This window comes from Sebastes fasciatus, chromosome 5 (assembly GCF_043250625.1).
Source record: "Sebastes fasciatus isolate fSebFas1 chromosome 5, fSebFas1.pri, whole genome shotgun sequence".
In the NCBI taxonomy this organism is placed as follows: Eukaryota; Metazoa; Chordata; class Actinopteri; order Perciformes; family Sebastidae; genus Sebastes; species Sebastes fasciatus.
In genome coordinates this window covers 27,915,643-27,935,727 of record NC_133799.1, presented here as the reverse complement: position 1 = coordinate 27,935,727, position 20,085 = coordinate 27,915,643, and the positions used below count along the sequence as shown (strand labels likewise).

General features: G+C 42.4%; 2 protein-coding genes across 5 annotated transcripts in view; one reads left to right on the top strand and one right to left on the bottom strand.

Moving 5' to 3' along the window:
* The window catches only part of exoc2 (exocyst complex component 2), a 147,935-nt gene that overhangs the window by 111,769 nt on the left and 16,081 nt on the right, over positions 1-20,085 (bottom strand). The window lies entirely within an intron of this gene.
* Positions 17,204-19,220, top strand: foxq1b (forkhead box Q1b). 2 transcript variants are annotated; one of them, XM_074636270.1, is made up of 2 exons: positions 17,204-18,471; positions 18,671-19,220. In XM_074636270.1, the coding sequence occupies exon 1, from the start codon at positions 17,530-17,532 to the stop codon at positions 18,427-18,429; it is 900 nt and encodes a 299-aa protein (XP_074492371.1). In that variant the 5' UTR covers positions 17,204-17,529; the 3' UTR covers positions 18,430-18,471; positions 18,671-19,220. The 2 variants fall into 2 exon arrangements, with proteins under 2 accessions (XP_074492371.1, XP_074492370.1); XM_074636269.1 differs by having other exon boundaries at positions 17,302-18,442; positions 18,642-19,220.

Here is a 20,085-nt window from a genome sequence, read left to right as displayed (position 1 = left end):
TAAAGAATACTGAATTGAAAATATTACCAGCTAAACATCTGCATCTGTTAGCATTGTCATTGTCACAGGCCTGCTAGCACGGCTGTAAAGACTCTCAGTCTTGTTTAAATGTGTAGGGTTTTTTCAACACCGCCTGAGGCATTTAGAGGAATTCTGAGAGGTGACAATTTATCTCCACGCCTCGCATGCCAACACAACAGTAGCGCTATAAATAAACTCACGATTGTTATTGAGGAGAACCATCGGCCGAAGTTTCCATAGAAATATGAAGCTGTTGTGTTTGCAGCGCATCACTGGCTACGTTCCTGCGCAAAATCTGACTAACTGACGGCAGCGATGCCGTGAATCACCTGGGGAACACACACACACACCATAAATAAGCACAGGTGTGAATAAGCAAGGTAAGCAGGAGAATAGGAGGAAGGAGGGGGGCTTAAGGTTAAAACCATAATTATGGACTTTGTGTTATTTTTAGAGCTGCAGTCAGAGGGCCAGCATGTAGAACAAAAACAATAACAGAAACTTTTGCAGCCCTTAAGCCGCAGACAAACACGTCCTTACCTTCTATCCAAACCCTTATGAGTACTGTCAGACCTGATTCATCAGCGTGGCATTATAAACTAAGCCTTGATACCAAACCCAAGGCGAAATAACAGCCAGGAAATCAAAATGAGCTTTGTTTGTGAGCGTGGAGGGAACCCCCTGTACCTGGTGATCCCTGTGCTATTGATATCTATCAAAACAACATTTTAGAAGAACCAGTTTTTTAATAGCACCTACACACACACACACACACACACACACACACAGGCCTAACCTCAACTGCTCAGCACACACGCGATGGCATACTCTCAACAGTGACTCACAGCTATTACCTGACACTATTAAGCATTGTGAAACACTAGCTGGGTTACCCTCAGAGTCACATACTGTCAGTCACCGTTTCCTCATATTTCACACTAATCCTTTTTTCAGACAAACATGGGCGAGCAGCTAAATAACACCAAATACGTTTGGACATGTCGGCCAAATAACCAGGCTGCATATGACAGGTGATCTGTCATGCACACTGTACATAAACCATTGGTGAGCCCCCCCCCCACTATAACTCGAGTCAATATGATAAGATACAAGATAGGGGCTGCGTTGCACCAGGTGACGGGACAGCAGAGCCCCGGGTCAATGTCATTCACAAAGCATGCTCAAAGCGCGATAAGAGAGGCCACAAAAACACGCTAGTTATGTAAAACGCTATCTAAACATTGCATAAAGCAGACTGGCGTCTGGTTTTGCCGGTGTGATCCCTCACCTGTCATGAAGATGAGGAATACACCCGTCACGTGACGTGTGTGTAGGTGTGAGGAATGTATTTTTCCATCTAGAAAACATCAAGCAATTATGGTGCAGCGCTGCGCTCAGAGGCCTGCGTCTGTCCGGGGCAGCTCACAATATAAACTATAAAGTATAAACAAGCACAGGAACCAGAGTCCTACAGTTATACTCATTGAGCTTTAAAGAAATACTATGCTGAGTTTGACAAACCTGCCACTTGAGACCAAAACCTTTAGACCTATATGATCTTACTTTTGTAATTGCAATCATATGAATGTATTTGGGTGTGTATCAAACTGAAGGTGCCAGTGTTTTGGGTTGTTTTTGGCATCGACACTCCTGTTTTTGCAAGTCAGGTCAAGCCCATTTATTTATAGAGCATGTTTAAAGAAAAGTAAAAACAAAATAACGAGATGGTTAAAATGAAAGTAATGAACAAAATAATTATAGCAATACAAAAAGGTATTTTGCTGAGGAATAAAGATAAAAATATGAGTAATATATTACCCACAATGACATTAGTGGAGAAACACAGCTGTTAGAAGGCGGAGACAACTCGATGTCTGCGATAAAAACATGCACTCTGAGAGGAGTGATTGTGATTTTCCGATAGACCTAAGATGGATAAAAAAATGTTTTGATTTGTTTGTTGAAAATGTTCTTTGCATAGGTGACAACAGGGTGCATAAATGTGGGTTAGATTACAGCAGGAGTCTACAGCACTAAAGATGAGAAAAAAGATGTTTTCTCTCGTCTCCCGACTGGCTTCAGCAAGAGTTTGATTGACAGATGGTTCATTCAATCACCTACCAAGTATTTTTTGGTTCAGGTTAGTATTTGTGGCCTACATAGTTTCAAACAAGATAAGTTTGTACTCGCATTCGCAAATTTAACTAGTTTCTATCACATTAGCGGTATACTTTACATTACTCAATAATAATTAATGATAATTAAAACTGACACTTAAGAGATAATGCTGTATATGTATATTTACTAGGGCTGTCAAAGTTAACGCGATAATAATGCGTAAACACAAATTTATTTTAACGCCACTAATTTATTTAACACATTAACGCAATCGATCTTTCGGAGGTTGTAGCAGGCTCAGTTAGCTAGAGTGAAGATACAGGCATCATGAAACTAGCAAAAACCTAAAGAATCCATTGATGCCATACTAGCTTGTCGAGAAGGAGGTAAAATAACGCTCCAAATTTAAGCTAAATTTTGGCAAGGAAAAACTGGCATGACCATTTTCAAAGGGGTCCGTTGACCTCTGACCTCAAGATATGTGACTGAAAATGGGTTCTATGGGTACCCACGAGTCTCCCCTTTACAGACATGCCCACTTTATGATAATCACATGCAGTTTGGGGCAAGTCATAGTCAAGTCAGCACACTGACACACTGACAGCTGTTGTTGCCTGTTGGGCTGCAGTTTACCATGTTATGATTCGAGCATATGTTTTTATGCGAAATGCAGTACCTGTGAGGGTTTCTGGACAATATTTGTCATTGTTCTGTGTTGTTAATTGATTTCCAATAATAAATATATACAGACATTTGCATAAAGCAGGCATATTTGCCCACTCCCATGTTGATAAGAGTATTAAATACTTGACAAATCTCCCTTTAAGGTACATTTTGAACAGTTATTGCAAAAGTGCAATTAATTTGCAATTAATCTCGACTAACTAAGTACAATTGTGCGATTAATCACAATTAAATATTTTAGCCCTAATATTTACTAAAAGGAACACTCTTTACCTTACTGACTTGATTAATGTTAAATTATCGCATCTTTAGTTGAATATTTTAATATTAATGGTTTCACTGGTAAATTAAACCAGATTTCATTCAAACAAATATGTGGAGGAGGAGAGGATAATTCTTCAATATAGTTTCTGCAGTAACATGAGGGTAAGGCAGCATGTATGTAGCCTGAGATGAGAAAGGGGTCTGACTGCTGGACACTGTTTATGCGTAACTGGACATGTAAAGGAATCAATACACAGAATTTTCTTTATTTTACATATAAATGTTGAAATGAATTTGTGAGGACTTAAAAAAGGTCAAGTCAAAAGTTGAAATTTGCAGCTCTCTCAGCTACATTTTGTGTGCTTCAGTCTTCTCTAATTCTTTTGTGCAACAAGAATCAGACGGCTGTAAATACTATGAATCAGATCCTCATGGCATCAACAGAAGTTCAGACTTTTGCTAAGAGACGGAGGGAGCTCCTGAAATAAGAAGATCCAGGTTTGTGATTGCGGCAGCAGCCCTCTCAACCAGCGCTCCATTCCCGCTCTCACACATGGACCACCTGGGTGATCTGTTTATGGAAGCCATCCCAGCTTCTGGCCCTGAGCACAGTCGAGCTATTCGTGCCTCTTTTGTTTAAAGAAAGTCGATTTATAAAGTCTCCTGCACAAGCAGTATGCAGATCAGAAACAGAGTGACTTGTCCAATCAGTGCAATGCTTTCAATCTGGACACAAGGCAGCTCGCTCCTATAATGTAACCATCGCGACATTAAAGGCTTATTCCACTGTTTTGGATTAACATTATTCCTTTGGTGGATTACATATAGGAGACATCTCCTAAGAAATGTTTCCATGCTCCCAGTGGAGCATCATGTAAACGCATGTAAGGAAAAAAAATAAAAAAGGAGGAGCAGGTATTACGTGTGTGTTTCGTGCGAGGGCCAAAGTGTTTCCACAGGTTAATTTGTAGGGAGCCGCTCCCGCTGTTGTCACGCACGCCACAGCACTTTGTTTTGCCGCTGCCGTGAAAAGTGTTTTTGAGCTAACCCAAACACAGTCTATAGTAACAGTGATATTATCTACCTGAGCACGCGGGGCCCACCTGCAGGGCTCTGACACAGCGAGGGAGATGTTTTACCTCGTCTGCACGAATGGGCCCGGAGCAGAGGAGTGAGGCGGGAGAGGGTAGAGGGGGGGAGGGGGCGTGTGGGAGGAAACACACAGAGAGAGAGAGGGGGGGGGGGGGGGAGGCGTGTGGGAGTAAACACACGGAGTAGGGGGTGGCGCGGGGGCGTGACGGAGAGTTTTACAAGCTGACACGCATGATGCTGTTTGGGCAGGTTGAGCCTGCAGACTCGCTGACTTCTCATCAGCTAGTTTTTCTACACCTTAACGGCCACACTATAATTAATCAGATGTCTGGGTTGGATAGGCACGCAAGGGCTGGGTTCAAGACCTTTTGTTTGGTTAGATGCCTGGTCAGGTGTGTAGCTGTATAAATAGTTACTGCCTGTTTTTCTCACAACGCCTTTCAGAGAAAGTCCAATTAGGGTGGTGTGTCAGCGACACATCTCCTGACACGAACGGGCCGAACGGAGCAGCAACTATGGTTTTCTACTTTTTTAGCATAATTGGGGGATCATTGGACTTGAGTGTAGAAGAGGCATTCACTGACACTTTATTGTATTTTCTTCTACCCCCTCAGTCAACTGTTTTCTCAGCGAGACACAGTCGAGGGTCATCGGACCGAAAGGCTTTGGGACACAATCACACTGCTGCATTATTATCCCATATTCCCACCGTTATCACGCCGCTTACCCATGACCGCCCATCCCAGTCATCAAGCAGGTGCTGCAGTTTCTGCCTCTAAATTTTTTCTTTTTTCCTCCCCTCCATCCACCTGGCTGTCCCAATGTGCCAAACCTGTTTCTCTGGCATGCAGGGGGAGTTAACGAATCTTAGAAGTACGTACATTCAAAGGCCGGATCTATTTCCAAATAAAACAGGAGAGTTGGGGATTGTGCCAAAAATCACACCAAAATACGTATGCACAAACAGATAAACATTGGCGGTTGATGGATGGGTGGCATTCATCCTAACTGATGATGAGGTGATATTGCGTGGATAAGCCTGATGTTGTCTTTTTATTTTCATCAACAAGTCCCTTAAAGAAACCACATCTAAGTAATAATTTAACTATTGTCTGTTAATCCACAGCCTGACATACAGAAGCTATTCCTCCATACCATAGAACTCTGTTGTTATCCAAAATCAAACACATACATAAACACATAAAAGAGCAATACTTTTGCTTTGGGTGACAATAGATTTTGGGCACCCCTGGTTACCGGAAGTCAGGCTGTTTTCATACACCGTTTGTAGCTATACCTACGAAAGTCAATATACTGTAATACATATACAGTATATTCCACGTAATCATGAACCAGGAAGTATAAAGAGCATCAAATGCTGCATAGGGAGGAGGTCGGGGTGGATGGGTGGGTTCGTACCCCGTGTGAAAGCAGAAGTCAACGTTGATTTATTTGTCATGTAAGTTCCGTACTTAAGTTACGCCACTTCCGTAGTTATTTTAACCCAAACCACAATCTTTTTCCTCAACCTAACTACTGTAAGTAGTTCTGTTGTCTAAACCTAACCAAGTCATTTTCTGCGAAGACCGAAATTTATTTTGAAAAGTCTGTATGCATATAACAAGTGGAAATTGACACGTGTTGCTGGACATTCGTAGGAAAACGCACGAAGAATAAGGAATAACTTTTCATAAGATATCATACGAACCGCTGTATGAGGATGTTTTGTGGAAGTACAGTAAAAGTCCCATTATTTTTCCCCAATGACAATGTTAGCCACAGTTGAAGAACTTCTACGGCATGGAACGGTATGAAACTCTCTTGGTCAAATCGTCACTATAAAAGAAAGTACAACCTATGTACATAAAAACTTCAAGGTACAGTAGAAGTTAACTACGACTCCCAAGATGCATTTCAGAAAAAACAAAACAATCACAGAGCTTAAAATTCTGTAGCGACAGAAAAATATTGCACTGTTTAGAAAACTGATTTTACGATCTGCATTTTTGAACCACTATGGCACTGTCGTTTGTTCCCAACTGAAACAACGAAGAGTTTTCAATTTGCTACTGCTCTGGTTTGTGCCTCTGGCTGGCTTCTTCTCCATGGCAATGACAGCCGAGGCTCATGGGTAGTGCAGTATTGAGACTAGAGCCGTCCGCCATGCCAAAATGACAGACAAAACAGGATTCGTCAGAAAAGAAGTTGAAATAATTCAAACTGGCGGTCACATCATAAACCTATAGTGCCTTTACATTAGCCAGGAGAGTCCCGTGTGCCTATGGCCTTGATTATTCTATCACATACCTAATACTCATATATGCTGAAGATACTGACAGACGTGTTCTACTGTCTAACATTTTATATGATCTGATATGGGTACTGGGGTTTGCTGTGCAGCCAGGCAGCTGTTGTTTGCTCCGGTGGATCAATGCAGGAGCGGAGGCAGCCAGCTGGAGGAGATTAGGCCTTTTTTTCCTCAATCAAACTTCCGATCCTTAATGATAATAATTTACGAATTATCACCGGATCAATATCTAATAGCACTTACTACAAACAGTAGCATCTGCCCAGGAGCCCAGGTTTCCAATTACCCCTGCAGTGAGCCATGTAAAGTCTACAGAGATTAGAAAATAAAATCTTAGAAATTAAGCACGTACACTTAACTCCACATTTGATATTTGAGTTGGGAAAAAATTATCAGTATAGAGTTTCTCTACTTTGGAGTCAGGACGCACCAAGTGGTCACTTAATATGCAGTATATATGCAGTTATGATTTGGTAAGGCATATATCATTTCATCAAGTAAATTACCAAACAATTTAATCAAATTCACATGACAGTTTGATGTCATGAAAATTGGAGGTACACATTCAGTATATTTGCAGTATAAACAAACCCTCGAGCCACACTAAGTGAAAACACCACTGATCCAGTGACCGATGTACCTGCCTCAGAAATGACCCATGTCAGCCTCTTTCTCTAGCTCATTTTCTCTGTGTGCTTCCTGCAAGCTAAGATAGCCACTAAACTACACTAAGTGGCGAAGTGATTAGGTGCTAATCAAAGCTTTGCTAAGGGTTCAAATCTTGGTCCAGGAAAAATTTAAAGGTCACACCAGTGATTTAGTATTGTACTTTCACAAAGTTGGTGGACTTGTGAGAGAAAAAAAATCAAAGCAGTAGAGGCCGAACTATCCCGAACCACAAGTTTTAGTCTTAAAGGATAACTTCGGTATTTTTCAACCTGGACCCTATTTACCCATGTTTTTGTGTCTAAGTGACTAATGGGGACAACACTTTTTGAAAGTTGTCCAGTATTGAGGGATAGCTAAAAGTGCTTCTCTTTGCACTGACAGACTCAGACTGTTATTGTCTGACAACATTATGGAAAGGACCCTACAGACAAATATTTTTTTCTTTACCTTTCACTTGATCCAGTCTGTCTGTGACACAATAACAAACAGACCGTATCAAGCGAAAGGTAAAGACAAACTTAAAGGGAAACCCTGCGGCAAAAGACGCAAAATGACGGATTTTGTGACATACGGCGTACCCTCTGCGGCAAACAAGCAGGAAGCTCCAGGCCCCGGTAACACGGAAGGAAGCCGAACATCGTTCATTTACACATATCACCCACACTGCAACGATACAAAGCCAATTGAAAAAAGTTTCCAATTAAGAAAGGTCCCTCCAGAGCCACAGAAGACATTATAGTGCAACGTTTTTCACAGGCTGAATAATAATCTCTGTGACAAGTAAACTGAATTTAATATGTAAATTTAAAGAGTGCCCCTTTAAAGTGCTGTTCTACTGAAATATCTCAAGATACGTAAAATATTCTCTTTTGTCTTTAGTCCACCCTACTGTCAGCTTGAATAAAGTACAGGCTTTTTTTCCATGAAGACAAATCATCTTTCTCTTCTAATTAGAAAAGCCTATAAAACCCCTCTGAAAAAACTGAATTTAGATTAAAATGATGTATAATAATGTAAGTTGGCCCTTGTAGCAAAAGTACATAGTCACTATAATGTGCTGAATAACAAGCAAAAGGTGATATATTAAAGAAGCTAAAAAGTCCAGGATCTAAGCCTGTGATAGATCTTTTTAAAACTGTTAGTTGTGGTAACACAGAGAAAAGGGGATCTAAATATAACCCACAGACTAATGTTGTCAATCAGCGAGGTGTTTGTTGGGTTTGTCTGTGGTATGACTCCTTGGTAACTGTTCAAAATCAGTGCTATGTTTGCAGATAAAACCCCCGAGCTAGATGTTCCACCTCTCAATCAAAGAAATAAAGAGGGGCGGTTCAGGTTCAGACGCTGCAAAAATAGCGCTACGGAGCGGTATAGGTTGAGAGGCGGGCGAAGCATCTCGTGCAAACCACTATGCGTGAGTAGAGTGTTTGGATCCTATTTCAAGTTTAGACAGAAAAGGGCTGAACGGCTGCCAGGTAAACAGTGCAGCGCAGGTACTGATTTGGCCCTGTGTTTATGCTTACACAAAAACAGCCTACAGCACTGCTGAATGGAGTTAGGTCCTATCAGCTGCAGCGATAAAGCAAGGTGTCTATGGCTGAGATCAATCATTGCTCCTTTTTCTTCTTTATCCACCCCCCTCATCCCCTCCCAACCCATACAATCCCTCCACGCCTCCCAGCTCGGCATGCGAGGGGACTCTAGCGTGTGAAGAGCTGAAATGGACGATAGCGGCAGATAGGGCAGGTATTGAGCCTATGTTGCCCGCATGGTGGAGGTTCATTGACAGACACGCACTAACAGTAACGTTTTATGTGCAGGATTAAGGGTTGCACTCAGGTCCGCTTCTCCCTGGATGGCGTTCTGTTTGAGTTTCTTTAGACTGCAGACCAACATCTGATCAAAGGCACCAGAGGTGTTCAGGTGATGGTGCAGACGTTGGGCAGTGCAATGTCAAGGATAAAAGTATAGGCATAAATATATGCACATAGAGTCAACATCTGCTCATGCACACTCTCATATATTGTACATGCAGGGTTAGAAAAATGCTTAGAAGAAGTGGTGTAAACCATCCAAGGGGCACCTCTTCCGTTAGGGTTAGGATTCAGTACTTAGGGGTCACTTGAGGACCATAGGGGTGCATGAATGTACTACATGAGCACTTTGGGTACCAGGGGGCCACTTGGTTAACAAGACTCAGTTTTAACCGAATATATGGCTGGACCACGTATGGTCAGTCTGTGAATTTCTGCCTAAATTGTTACAAAACTAGTCAGTGGTCATGTCTATAATGTTAAATCCAGCGGTAAATGTCCACCAGGTCCAGCGAGGACACGCGCTGCTCCACTCAATTGGTCGTTCAAATGGTGACATACCCTATCGTGGAAAGTACGTGATTGGTCCCTGGTTTTCTGCTTGCCATTTCAAACAGGAAACAACATGACGGCCTGCTCGTAAACTTTCTGTTATTCCATAAAAACAATCCACCAAAATCTACTTCTGAAAACCAATCGTGTAACTTCATAACTCAGTTACTCACTCAGTCAGTCAGTTACTCAGTGACAGACCTTTGCATTTGTAGGGCTGGCCCTCTGCGGTCCAGCCAAAAAGGGGATAATTTGAGCCAACCCAAATTAGCATTTAGGCTGAGCAAAGTGGCATTTTATTCAACCAAAGGGGCATTTGACTCAACCAGAAGCAAACTTGGGGTCAAAAAGGTCACTTAGTGGCCAGAGAAGCTCTTTTGCCGACCAGAGGTGCACTTCAGCCAATCAAATCTGCACTTAAGCTAACCAGATGGGCCCATGGGCTGACCATTGGGGTAACAGCACCAACAAGAGCTGCGTTCGGGCTCACCAGAGGGAAACTTGAGCTGTATTATGGCTGACTAACTATGTGGGCGCCAACCAGAGCTCCTCCTGAGGTAACCAGAGGGATATTTTGACTTATCAGAAGGGCTCTTGGGTTTACCTCAGGGCCCTTTCGTACTGATCACAGGGGAACGTGCACTTGGGGACTTGAGATACATTTGAAAACAAGATTTGCATTTGTGATATGACCACACTTGCCTTTCTGATGTGACATTAGAGCAAAAGTTGAGCATGGAAATTTCCAGTTAGTGCAGACGTTGAGTGTAGTGGTCGTTGATGCAGCGGATGTACTACTAGGTAGATGGGTAGGTTACTGAGGAGGAAGTGGGTATACTCTCCTATATATTCCAATGGCTTTTTGGCTGATAGGTGGGTATACTGTAAACCACCAGAAATAGAGGTTGGTATACCCCGTATAACTGTGTATACCTTCCACTACCCCCCTTGTGCAGACATGTTGTAGATGATGTTGTAAAGATAATGATTAAAAAAAGACCCCCTCTTTGCACGCTCCTGGTTACAAGTGTAAAAACATATTGCATGTATCATCAGGATACAGCGGGGGACCCGGAATGACATCACTACCGTTGCATGTGAATTAGGCCCTGGCGGTGCCAGGATTCCTTTCACCTGTGCCTCACCTGTACTTCACCTCTTTCCTTAATTACTTTAATTATACCTTTGTTGGCTCCGTTTATTTATATGTATCTATTTTTTTTCTCTTCGTTGGTCTGGCAGGGTGTGAGCACCTCAGGTAAGAATGCAGGAGAACCCAAAATAGCAACATGTGGCTGCCAACTGACTGCAGGATATGCTGCTTCATTTTTATCAGATTTCATTTATTAATCGTTGACACATAAGCAGCAGCAGAGATTTACGCTCCTCAAACCATGCTTATGAAACCTCTGAGTCACTGCATGTACTGTACGTGTTATGTCTGTGTGCGTGTGTATCAGGTATCAAACTATTAATTTATGCTGCATGCAGCAGTTGCCTGGAAAGTTCTTGCGTTATGTATCACGACAGCTTCGTGGGAACTTTTTGTTTGTCGCTGTTAAATGTTCAGGTGTGTTTCTGATTACATGGACGAGGCGCCCCCCCACCATTTATCTTCCAAAACACAAAGGTATGATTCTACGGAAGTGCAACAAAGCCGAATGTTTAGAGGGCCGAATTTTTGGGTAATTACAGTAATCACTCTCGAAAGAATAAACTAGACGGAATGTATTTGTCTTACTCACATATTTAGCTGAACATGCACAATGTCACACACTTTCACGCCCCCAACCTGAGCAGACGCACAGCTGCAGACAAACATACATCCCCATACACAAACCCCTACTGTGCCAAGTGCAGGAATGAGTGGAATTCATGCGTCTGATTTTTAGCTCGGCTGTGAAGTAGTTGCCGTGCCTACCCGAGCGCCCAAATGAAGCATGTCGACTATCAGCGGCCTCTGTCAGAGACTGAATCTGCTGCAGGGAATCTTGGGAATCTCAGCTACGCGGCATTTCTTGTTGCCGTTCCTCTCTGCCCTGCTCGCCCACAAGCCCGCACTTTTGTTTATACAAAGACATGGGGGCCGGACACCCTTCACTCACAGAGAAGAAAGCAAACAAAGATGAGATACAGGTAAGAAGTCATCCAGAGACATGCAGACAAGGGTTTGCGTGTGAGCGTAGACCGCCGCAAAGGTGGGGTTATTTTTGGAGCCGTGAAGGATTCACCACAACGAATTTACATTACTGGAATTCCACTCGTGTCAGCACTTAAAAGAGACTTCTCCTCTCGCTCAAAGGAGACACTTTGAATCTCAATAGGTGAGCTAAAACAACAAGGTGCCAATTTTAAGAGAGGCACGCTAACAGGTTATATAAGCATGATGTGTTTCTCTTGTCTAACTGCGGAGCAGAATGGATTCCTTTGACCTCGATGACCTTGCAATTAAAGCTATTTTACTGCATTATATATATCATTTTCCATTAGAACCTCAAGGTAAAAGTTGATCCTGGCCTTCTCAAATGATTTTGAAACAAACCCAAATATCCGGAGAGGAATGATAATATGATACTTTACTGTGATCCCTGTGGGGAAATTATCTTTCCACTTCTGATTTCAAATTGCCATGTGGAAGATTAAAACTGAAAACAGGTGTGCTGCCTTTCACACCAAATCACTTCAGCACAGGTGTGTGTAACTGTCTTGGCAGACGACCTGAAATAAAATATCACACTTCTGAAAAGACAGAAATCCACACAGGCGCACCTACCACCAGCCAAACGGTTTAACATTCTCTGAGAGTGCTGTACAGTGGCGGTGATAATGATAGCACGCATGCCGCTGCTTTCCTCAGCTCTGGTTTTAGGCTCACAGCGGTAGGCCCTCCTGAGTTTCAACAAAAACATTTTGGTTTCAACTCTCCAGCTGCTGCAGCGACGTCCCGGTGAGAGGAGGAAGCAGTTTCCCAAAATCTAAATTTGATTAGAGGATGACCTTTGGTTTCTCTGACATCCTTTCTCCCATCACTACAGAGTTTCTGATATCAAACCGACTCCAGATTTGTATGATGTACCTGTGTTTCCTTTCAGATTTGGACGCAAAGCATGTCCAAGACCCACAGGGGTTCACCTTCAGTTTACAGAGAAATGTCAGTATTGCACATTTAAAGATATAAAGGCTGACAAAGCGTCAGACACACTATATACCAAGGTTCACTATCTCTCTCCAACAGGGCCTTCTCCATTGCTGCCCCCCTCCCTCTGGAAATCTCTCCCCCAACACCTCACAGCTCGGCCACACGAAAAGAGTATGAATGACACAATAATGCACGAGGCAAAAGCGTGCAATAAGAACGTTGTTCTTGCTTTTGGCGTGTCATTTGTACACCATGGAGTCTGTATTAGTCAGAGCTAGTGACGTAGTGACAAAGTGAGAAAGAGTGCTTATGGGAGGTGGGAAGGGAGGTGGGTGGGTCCAACAAACACAGGACTTTCAACCAGGAGACCGGTGTTTTGTAAGCTACATCAGTGACATTTGTGACGTGTTTTCCGTACTTCCATTACGTTATTTCCGTACATATTTTACTTAGTTTACGTACTTATTTTAAGGCCAACCATGACGTTTTTCCTAAACCTAACTAAGTGGTTTTGTTGCCGAAACCTAAATGAGTGTTTTTGTTGCCCTCTGCTGGTACTGCACCTTCATACATGCGTGCCTCCTTCAAAACTGCACTCTAAACCCTCCTTTTTAAAACCACCTCACTGTTCCTGTTGTTGTTTTTTACCATGTAAAGTGCCTTTGAGTACCTTTTAAAGCACTACATAAAGAAAATGCATTATTATTATTATTAGTTATCTGGATAATGTTTCCCTATAGCTAAATTTGATTTGCCTTAACTTAAAAAAGCAATGCTGTCCAGAAAAGGCCAGCTGTCCAGACCTGGACTCCTGCAATCAACAGCCCCTTAAAGACACCCACAACACACAAAACACTAATTGGACCCACTGACGAGTCTGACATGCATTAACAGAGATCCACAGTAAACTGGCTGATTCAGATAATGTTACTCATTACAAGCACACACATCTGTTCCATTTCTACTGCAGAGATGAAAAGTGACAACCGACAGATTGACAAAAAAAAGGAGCTGTCATCGGGTGTTTCATTAACAGGCTTCAAGTGCACGTACGTGTAATTAATCTATTTACCCTCCGAATTCTGTTGCTTTCCCACACTCACACAAACACCAACAGCTCTGGAGATCTTTAATCACGCCTGTCATGTACACCCAAGGTGATAGTTAGGCAATAAAAATTGAACATGTAGACACACAAACCGCTCAGGATGCCAAATATAGATTCTTATCTCACTGCTGTCGGGAACAGACTGATAGTTTACAGTGACCTTATCTTATATCCCATGGTATCAGTGGAATTCTTTATTCCCGTGGGGGTCTTTCATGTGTTTTTTGTTTAGCATAATTTACTAAATTCATTACAGGGTCCCTATAAATCTTTTCATACGCAATGTGTAGGTGCACACACATGAATACAGTGTACAGAGTTGAACTTAGAGTAAGTTGTTCAGGTCCCAGCAAAGTCTGAGCAGCTGAGATGGGAGGAGTGGCGGAAGAGACAGTTTAATGATTATTACTGGCCCGAGGCCAAGCTCATAACTCATGTTAACTCTCCAGCTTCACTCTGCACCATCAACTGGCTAAAAGCTGTTGACAGGACAAGAGTTAGAGGGACAAACAGACATTTGGTTTACAGGTGTCCGGGACGTCAGTTTACTTAAAACCTGTTAGGGTAGCTGCGCTCCCTACAAATATTAGGTTGTCGACTGTAGTTGATTAAACGTCTGCAGACAATTTGACCTGGCATTGATTTATAACTCATATTAATTGGTCATTACGGTCAAAATGGTTATGTCACAAAACCTGTGTTGCAGTGATGCACGAAGTTGAAAAAGACTGATTGTCCTAGATTCTCCTCCGTACATCTGTAACCATTTTTGCTTTTACTCGTTTTTAAGTTTGCTCATAAGAAGGAAACTGCGCTAACATGTTTTTCATATTACAAAGTGATTTTATTTCCTTTCTTCCAATTATTTATTTCAAATGTATTTGCTTATGTTTCTTTTGAGATTGTTTTGCTAGAAGATTAAGTAGTTATTTATAGTTTCAATACCTTTTCAGCCAATTTATTGTATCAATTATTTATTGCACAATATTATATTACTATTATATTACTAATTACAGTTGGCCAGTAGTAGCAACCCTCATTCAGTCAGAACGCTTAACACTTTAAAGGTTTTTTCTATACAATAGCTTGAGCATTAATATAATGTAGCAGCAAACAACTATTTGTGTTTGCGAATTGTATGTTCGTGCATGTGGGTGTGCCCACTGGTTAGCTCACAGCCACCACTCTGCACAGCTCTCATACAGCGGTTACAGCTGACAATATGGTTGCAGAAGTGTAGCGTCCAACCTCCGGGCCCCCCCCAGGTTAAAACTGTTAGCCCTGTCAGCACTTTTGTTATTGTTTCCACTGTTAGTGCTGTTAGCTTGTTGTTTTGTCACAGCGATTTAAAGACCAAAAAAACTAAAGACCACTTTGCGATGGGATCACATTATAGCCGCGACGCCAAATCGGGCCAGAGGCGTAAAAGTGGGGGATAATGGTTCCTTCTTCACTTCCTGTCCTCCTACTTCCAGCCAAGGCCTATTGAAAGAGGCTGGGTCAAGCGTCATCAATGCGTCATATCTTTGGGATACAACACGTGCACAGTCAAATCTGGTCTGCACTCGCCGAAATTGAGCCAATCGCTACGACCGCAGCTTCAGTGACACTGCGCATGTGTCATATCTCATACTCCAAGACCCGTGTCCGCCCGTGTCCCAGCCTCCTTCAATAGGCCTTGCTTCCAGCACCCTTACTACATTATGCAAGACCACACCCATCTTCAAACTCCGCCTTCATTTTCATCTCAACTACACACCTGTTTCGTGACTGCATCGTGCAGACAGGAAAAACAAACTTGGCAAAGTACTCCAAACCGCTCCTGTGGTAGTTCCCTCTAGTGTAGGTGTCTCTAGGACCACATTTTGTCATGATGACTCACACACAGACACACAAGGTGAAAGCCACATGCTGTTACGGCTGGTAATTAAGATTCCATAACTAACTAAACTAATCACGCAATGTCATGCACCAAGCCTACTGGCTGTCTGTCTGATAAAGACTTCAAACTAGTATTTAACTGCATCAGTTTTCAGTTTTTGAGCAGTATGATGTGAGTTTAATGAGCAACATGTTACAGTACGAAACTTTCGGAAAGAAGCTGAGACTGATTGTTGGCTGAATTTATTGCAGGGCAGGGGTACCTAATAAACTGGTAACCCTGTGAAGTTGGAATAAGAGCTTTCGGTTTATGGTGATTTTAAGTGTCTTGGTTACTTGCTGCACAACAAGCCAGAGGGGACAAGCGGAGGTCATCAATGTCAGAAGACCTGCAGTTTCACCAGCAAAATAACCACCAGACTCACTCCACTGCAATAAAGACGAATCCTAGGACCAGCCCTGGCTTCCATTAAACCACATGAGACTAGGACTGACTGACTTAAGTTAAACTAATGTATATGATGTGATATGATCCTGGTGTACTTAACTGTATAAAAAAAAATGCCACCACAACTGTTTTTTCATATTATACATTTGGATTATGTAATCTTCATCATTATGTCTGTGTTTTTTATACGTTAAAATATGAAATATGATATAATCTAATTGTAAACCCAATTAAAAACGACACTTCTAGTAAATAAAACAATACAGTAATATTGTTATTAGTATTCTGAGAGACACTACCTCCCCCTCTGCTTATTTGCATCACCGGTTTAAACGCCTGTTTTCAGTCTTCTGTTGCTCCAGTGTTTCTTTGCATGCAGGTGCGATGGTCCTCTGAACTCTCCATGACCTCTCTGACAATCTTTTTTTATTGCCTCAACACTCTTGCTTAAGCTGAGAGCTTACATAGACACTGTCATTCTTGGTGCGTTACGGTGGAACTCATCCAAACCCATCTCTTTCATTTCAGTTGTGCGTCCGCGTTACTTCCCCGTTCCACCGGAGCACCGGCGGAGTAGAGGGAGTAACAGGTTCAACTCAAGAGCAGTATAACAAACAACCTGGTCTAATATTTCTCCATTTATTTTCTCTGTTTTTTTCTGATTATTTCACATCGTTTCAGCTCTCCCCCGACAGCTTTGTCAATTTTTGTGCGCAATTGCACTTTACCTCACCGAACAATCTCAAATCTAATTGGCTCTATATCGCATTTATTTTTCCATAAGAAGTGAGTAAAGAGAAGAAATAGGAAGAAAAAAAATGTTGAAGAAATTTCTATTTGAATCTGGAATCCAGACAGAAAAAAAGGTGATAAGTGATAAAACTTTTGTTGATTAATAATCCAGCAGAAGAAGTTTATTTGATGGGTTTAATGCGCAAAATCTAGTTCAAGAAAAGTCCAAGATAGACATATAGACAGATAGATAGATAGATAGATATTCAAGAAATGTCCAAGATAGATAGATAGATAGACAGATAGACTTGGTTGCATCTCTCAGACTAATTATTTCTCATACCTGCCCTCTCTCGCTTCACTCCCTCACTGTTCTTTTTTTTTTTTTTTTTTTTTCATTCCCTGGCGTGGCGCTGTGGCGACCAATTGTAAACATACATCCACTAATTCATTCAATCGCTTCAATGGATTGGGGCTGTAAACCCCGCCTGTGGGCCGTCCCTTTGCCGAGGCATTATATTAAAGCAAGACAAGCGTGTCTCCGGAGACAGATCAGTGTTCAGCTGCTCCACACTGAGGCTCAGGGTGCCTCCAGCTACAACACACTAACACAGAGAGACATTACTACTGTTGTGGAGACTCCTACACCTGCTGCTGACACTTGAGGGAGAAGATCCTTCTCTTTTTGAGGAAAAAAAAATGAAACTTGAAGTTTTCTCCGCGCACCACTTTGCGCAGAAGCCGCTGGAGTTGTGCATGGACGCGGAGGGCGGAGTTGCGTCTCCTCTATCCGGAGACGAGCTGGGGTCTGACGGGGACTGTGTGGCCAACAGCCCGGCACCTGTTCTCCAGCAGAGCGGCAGCGAGGAGGGCGGCAACAACAACAAGGGCAACAAGCCCTACACCCGCAGACCCAAACCCCCCTACTCCTACATCGCCCTCATCGCCATGGCCATCCGGGAGGCCGGCAGCGGCCGCCTCACCCTGGCGGAGATCAACGACTACCTGATGAAGAAGTTCCCGTTCTTCCGCGGCGGCTACACCGGCTGGAGGAACTCGGTGCGCCACAACCTGTCGCTCAATGACTGCTTCCTCAAGGTGCTGCGGGACCCGTCCAGGCCCTGGGGCAAGGACAACTACTGGATGCTCAACCCGCACAGCGAGTACACCTTCGCGGACGGCGTGTTCCGGCGCAGGAGGAAGCGCATCGCCAAGAGGTCCGGAGCCGCCAAGGAGAGGGAGACATGCCCGGACATCCTGGGCGAGGACACCCGCCTCCAAGGCCCGGAGGAGAGGGTTGGAGGTGCCGCCAAGTTCTCCAGCTCCTTCGCCATCGACAGCATCCTCAGCACGCCCTTCATACGGAGGGAGGAGAGCCACGTTGACGCCCACCGACTCTATTACTCCCACATACTGCCTTACAGTCTGAGCTACCCGGCACTGCACGGGTACCACCTGTCAGAGGGCGCGTGCAGCAGCAGCAGCAGCAGCACGGAGCCCAGCTGCACATACCTCCATCACACACCTGAGCACGCTCTGCACGCGCTCAAGGTGCCCAACAAGGCGCGAGGCTTCCATATAGACTCCTTGTTGTCATAATGCATCCAGGACTGTGTGTGTTGTCATAATGCATCCAGGACTGTGTGTGTTGTCATAATGCATCCAGGACTGTGTGTGTTGTCATAATGCATCCAGGACTGTGTGTGTTGTCATAATGCATCCAGGACTGTGTGTGTTGTCATAATGCATCCAGGACTGTGTGTGTTGTCATAATGCATCCAGGACTGTGTGTGTTGTCATAATGCATCCAGGACTGTGTGTGTTGTCATAATGCATCCAGGACTGTGTGTGTGTGTGTTTTGACCCCCATGATGTGCACTTTTTGTGGGCGCCTCTTATAGCTGTTTTATCTGTTTGTTTGGGACTATCTGTCTGTGTACTGTAAGTTATTCTGCAGTGAAAAAACATGTTGTCAACTGTGTGATGATTCAGCAAATATCATGTCATCAGCAGGACATTCCACTGCGCGCGTGTGTATGTGTGAGTGTGTTAGAGATGTTTAGAGAGAGAGTGTGTGTGTGTGTCTCCATGTTATCCATGATGGTTCATTGGTCATTTCCACTGTATACGACAACGGCAACCAAGCGCCAAACTATTAATCTATTTATATTTTCATGTTTTTTTTTTGTATGACCTGCTGTATAAAATATTGTTGTGTATATATATATATAATGTATATATGAAATAAATATTGACTGAGTTATACGATGAGAATCGCGTGGCTGCACTAGAAAACGCATGGAAAATGTTTTGAAAATATGTTTTTTCCTCAGATTGATTGATTCATGCATGTCTGGTATTTTTATGAATAAAAAAAAAATACAATGGGAGCCTGATGTTCAATGAGTTGTTCATTATAGAGACATGAAAGAGAGATGAGGAGCAGGTGTACAGAGCCGCACACCTGTTCAACAGGAGAAAGAGAGAGATCTGCGGTAGATATGAAGGCAAAAAGGGGATTGTTGGTCTCATAATCTATTGAAAATTAACTCCTAAATCATAATCATCAAATCCAAAAAATAACAGAATTAAGTCCAGCATACTGCCTCTTACACTGATTCACTCAGCACTGATTTTGTTTTTATGAAAATATATGAATATTGGCCAGTAGTGCTTATTATTATAATGGAATAAAGAAAGTCAGTCTATTTAGATTTTGCAATCAAAGCAGCAACCACAGTAAATAAATCAAATAATAGATCAAAGAATAAAGATTAAACATAAAAAACACACTATTGTTATAATTGTTGTTATATTATTATGCTGTTTAGCGTGTCATGCACATACATGTGCTCAGCCCACATAAGATACTAAAAATACTGTTGCAGAAGTGAAATATATATTTTTAAAAATATATTAAATTTCAAACAAAGAACTTTTTCTAAGTTGTCTACAAATAAAACCTGCCTCAAAAAAGGTTCCCTTCCTAAAACAAAACAAACATATTTATAGTTATCTATCCTGAAGCACTTAAATAAATGAAGGACATTTTACTATAATTATTGCTATTGTTGTTATTATATTTCTATCTTATTTCTATTAATACTTTTACTGCTTCATCAAAAATAACGATATGAAATATGCCACGCACTGTTTATTGAAAAAATATGAAAATGATTTGGTGCATTATACTATCGGTTCTACGTCACTGGTACAATGGTTTCTCACAGACTATAATAAAGTCTATAATATAGA

Coding starts and splice junctions, on each gene's coding strand:
- foxq1b (XM_074636270.1), top strand. CDS start 17,530: ATGAAACTTGAAGTTTTCTCCGCGCACCACTTTGCGCAGAAGCCGCTG.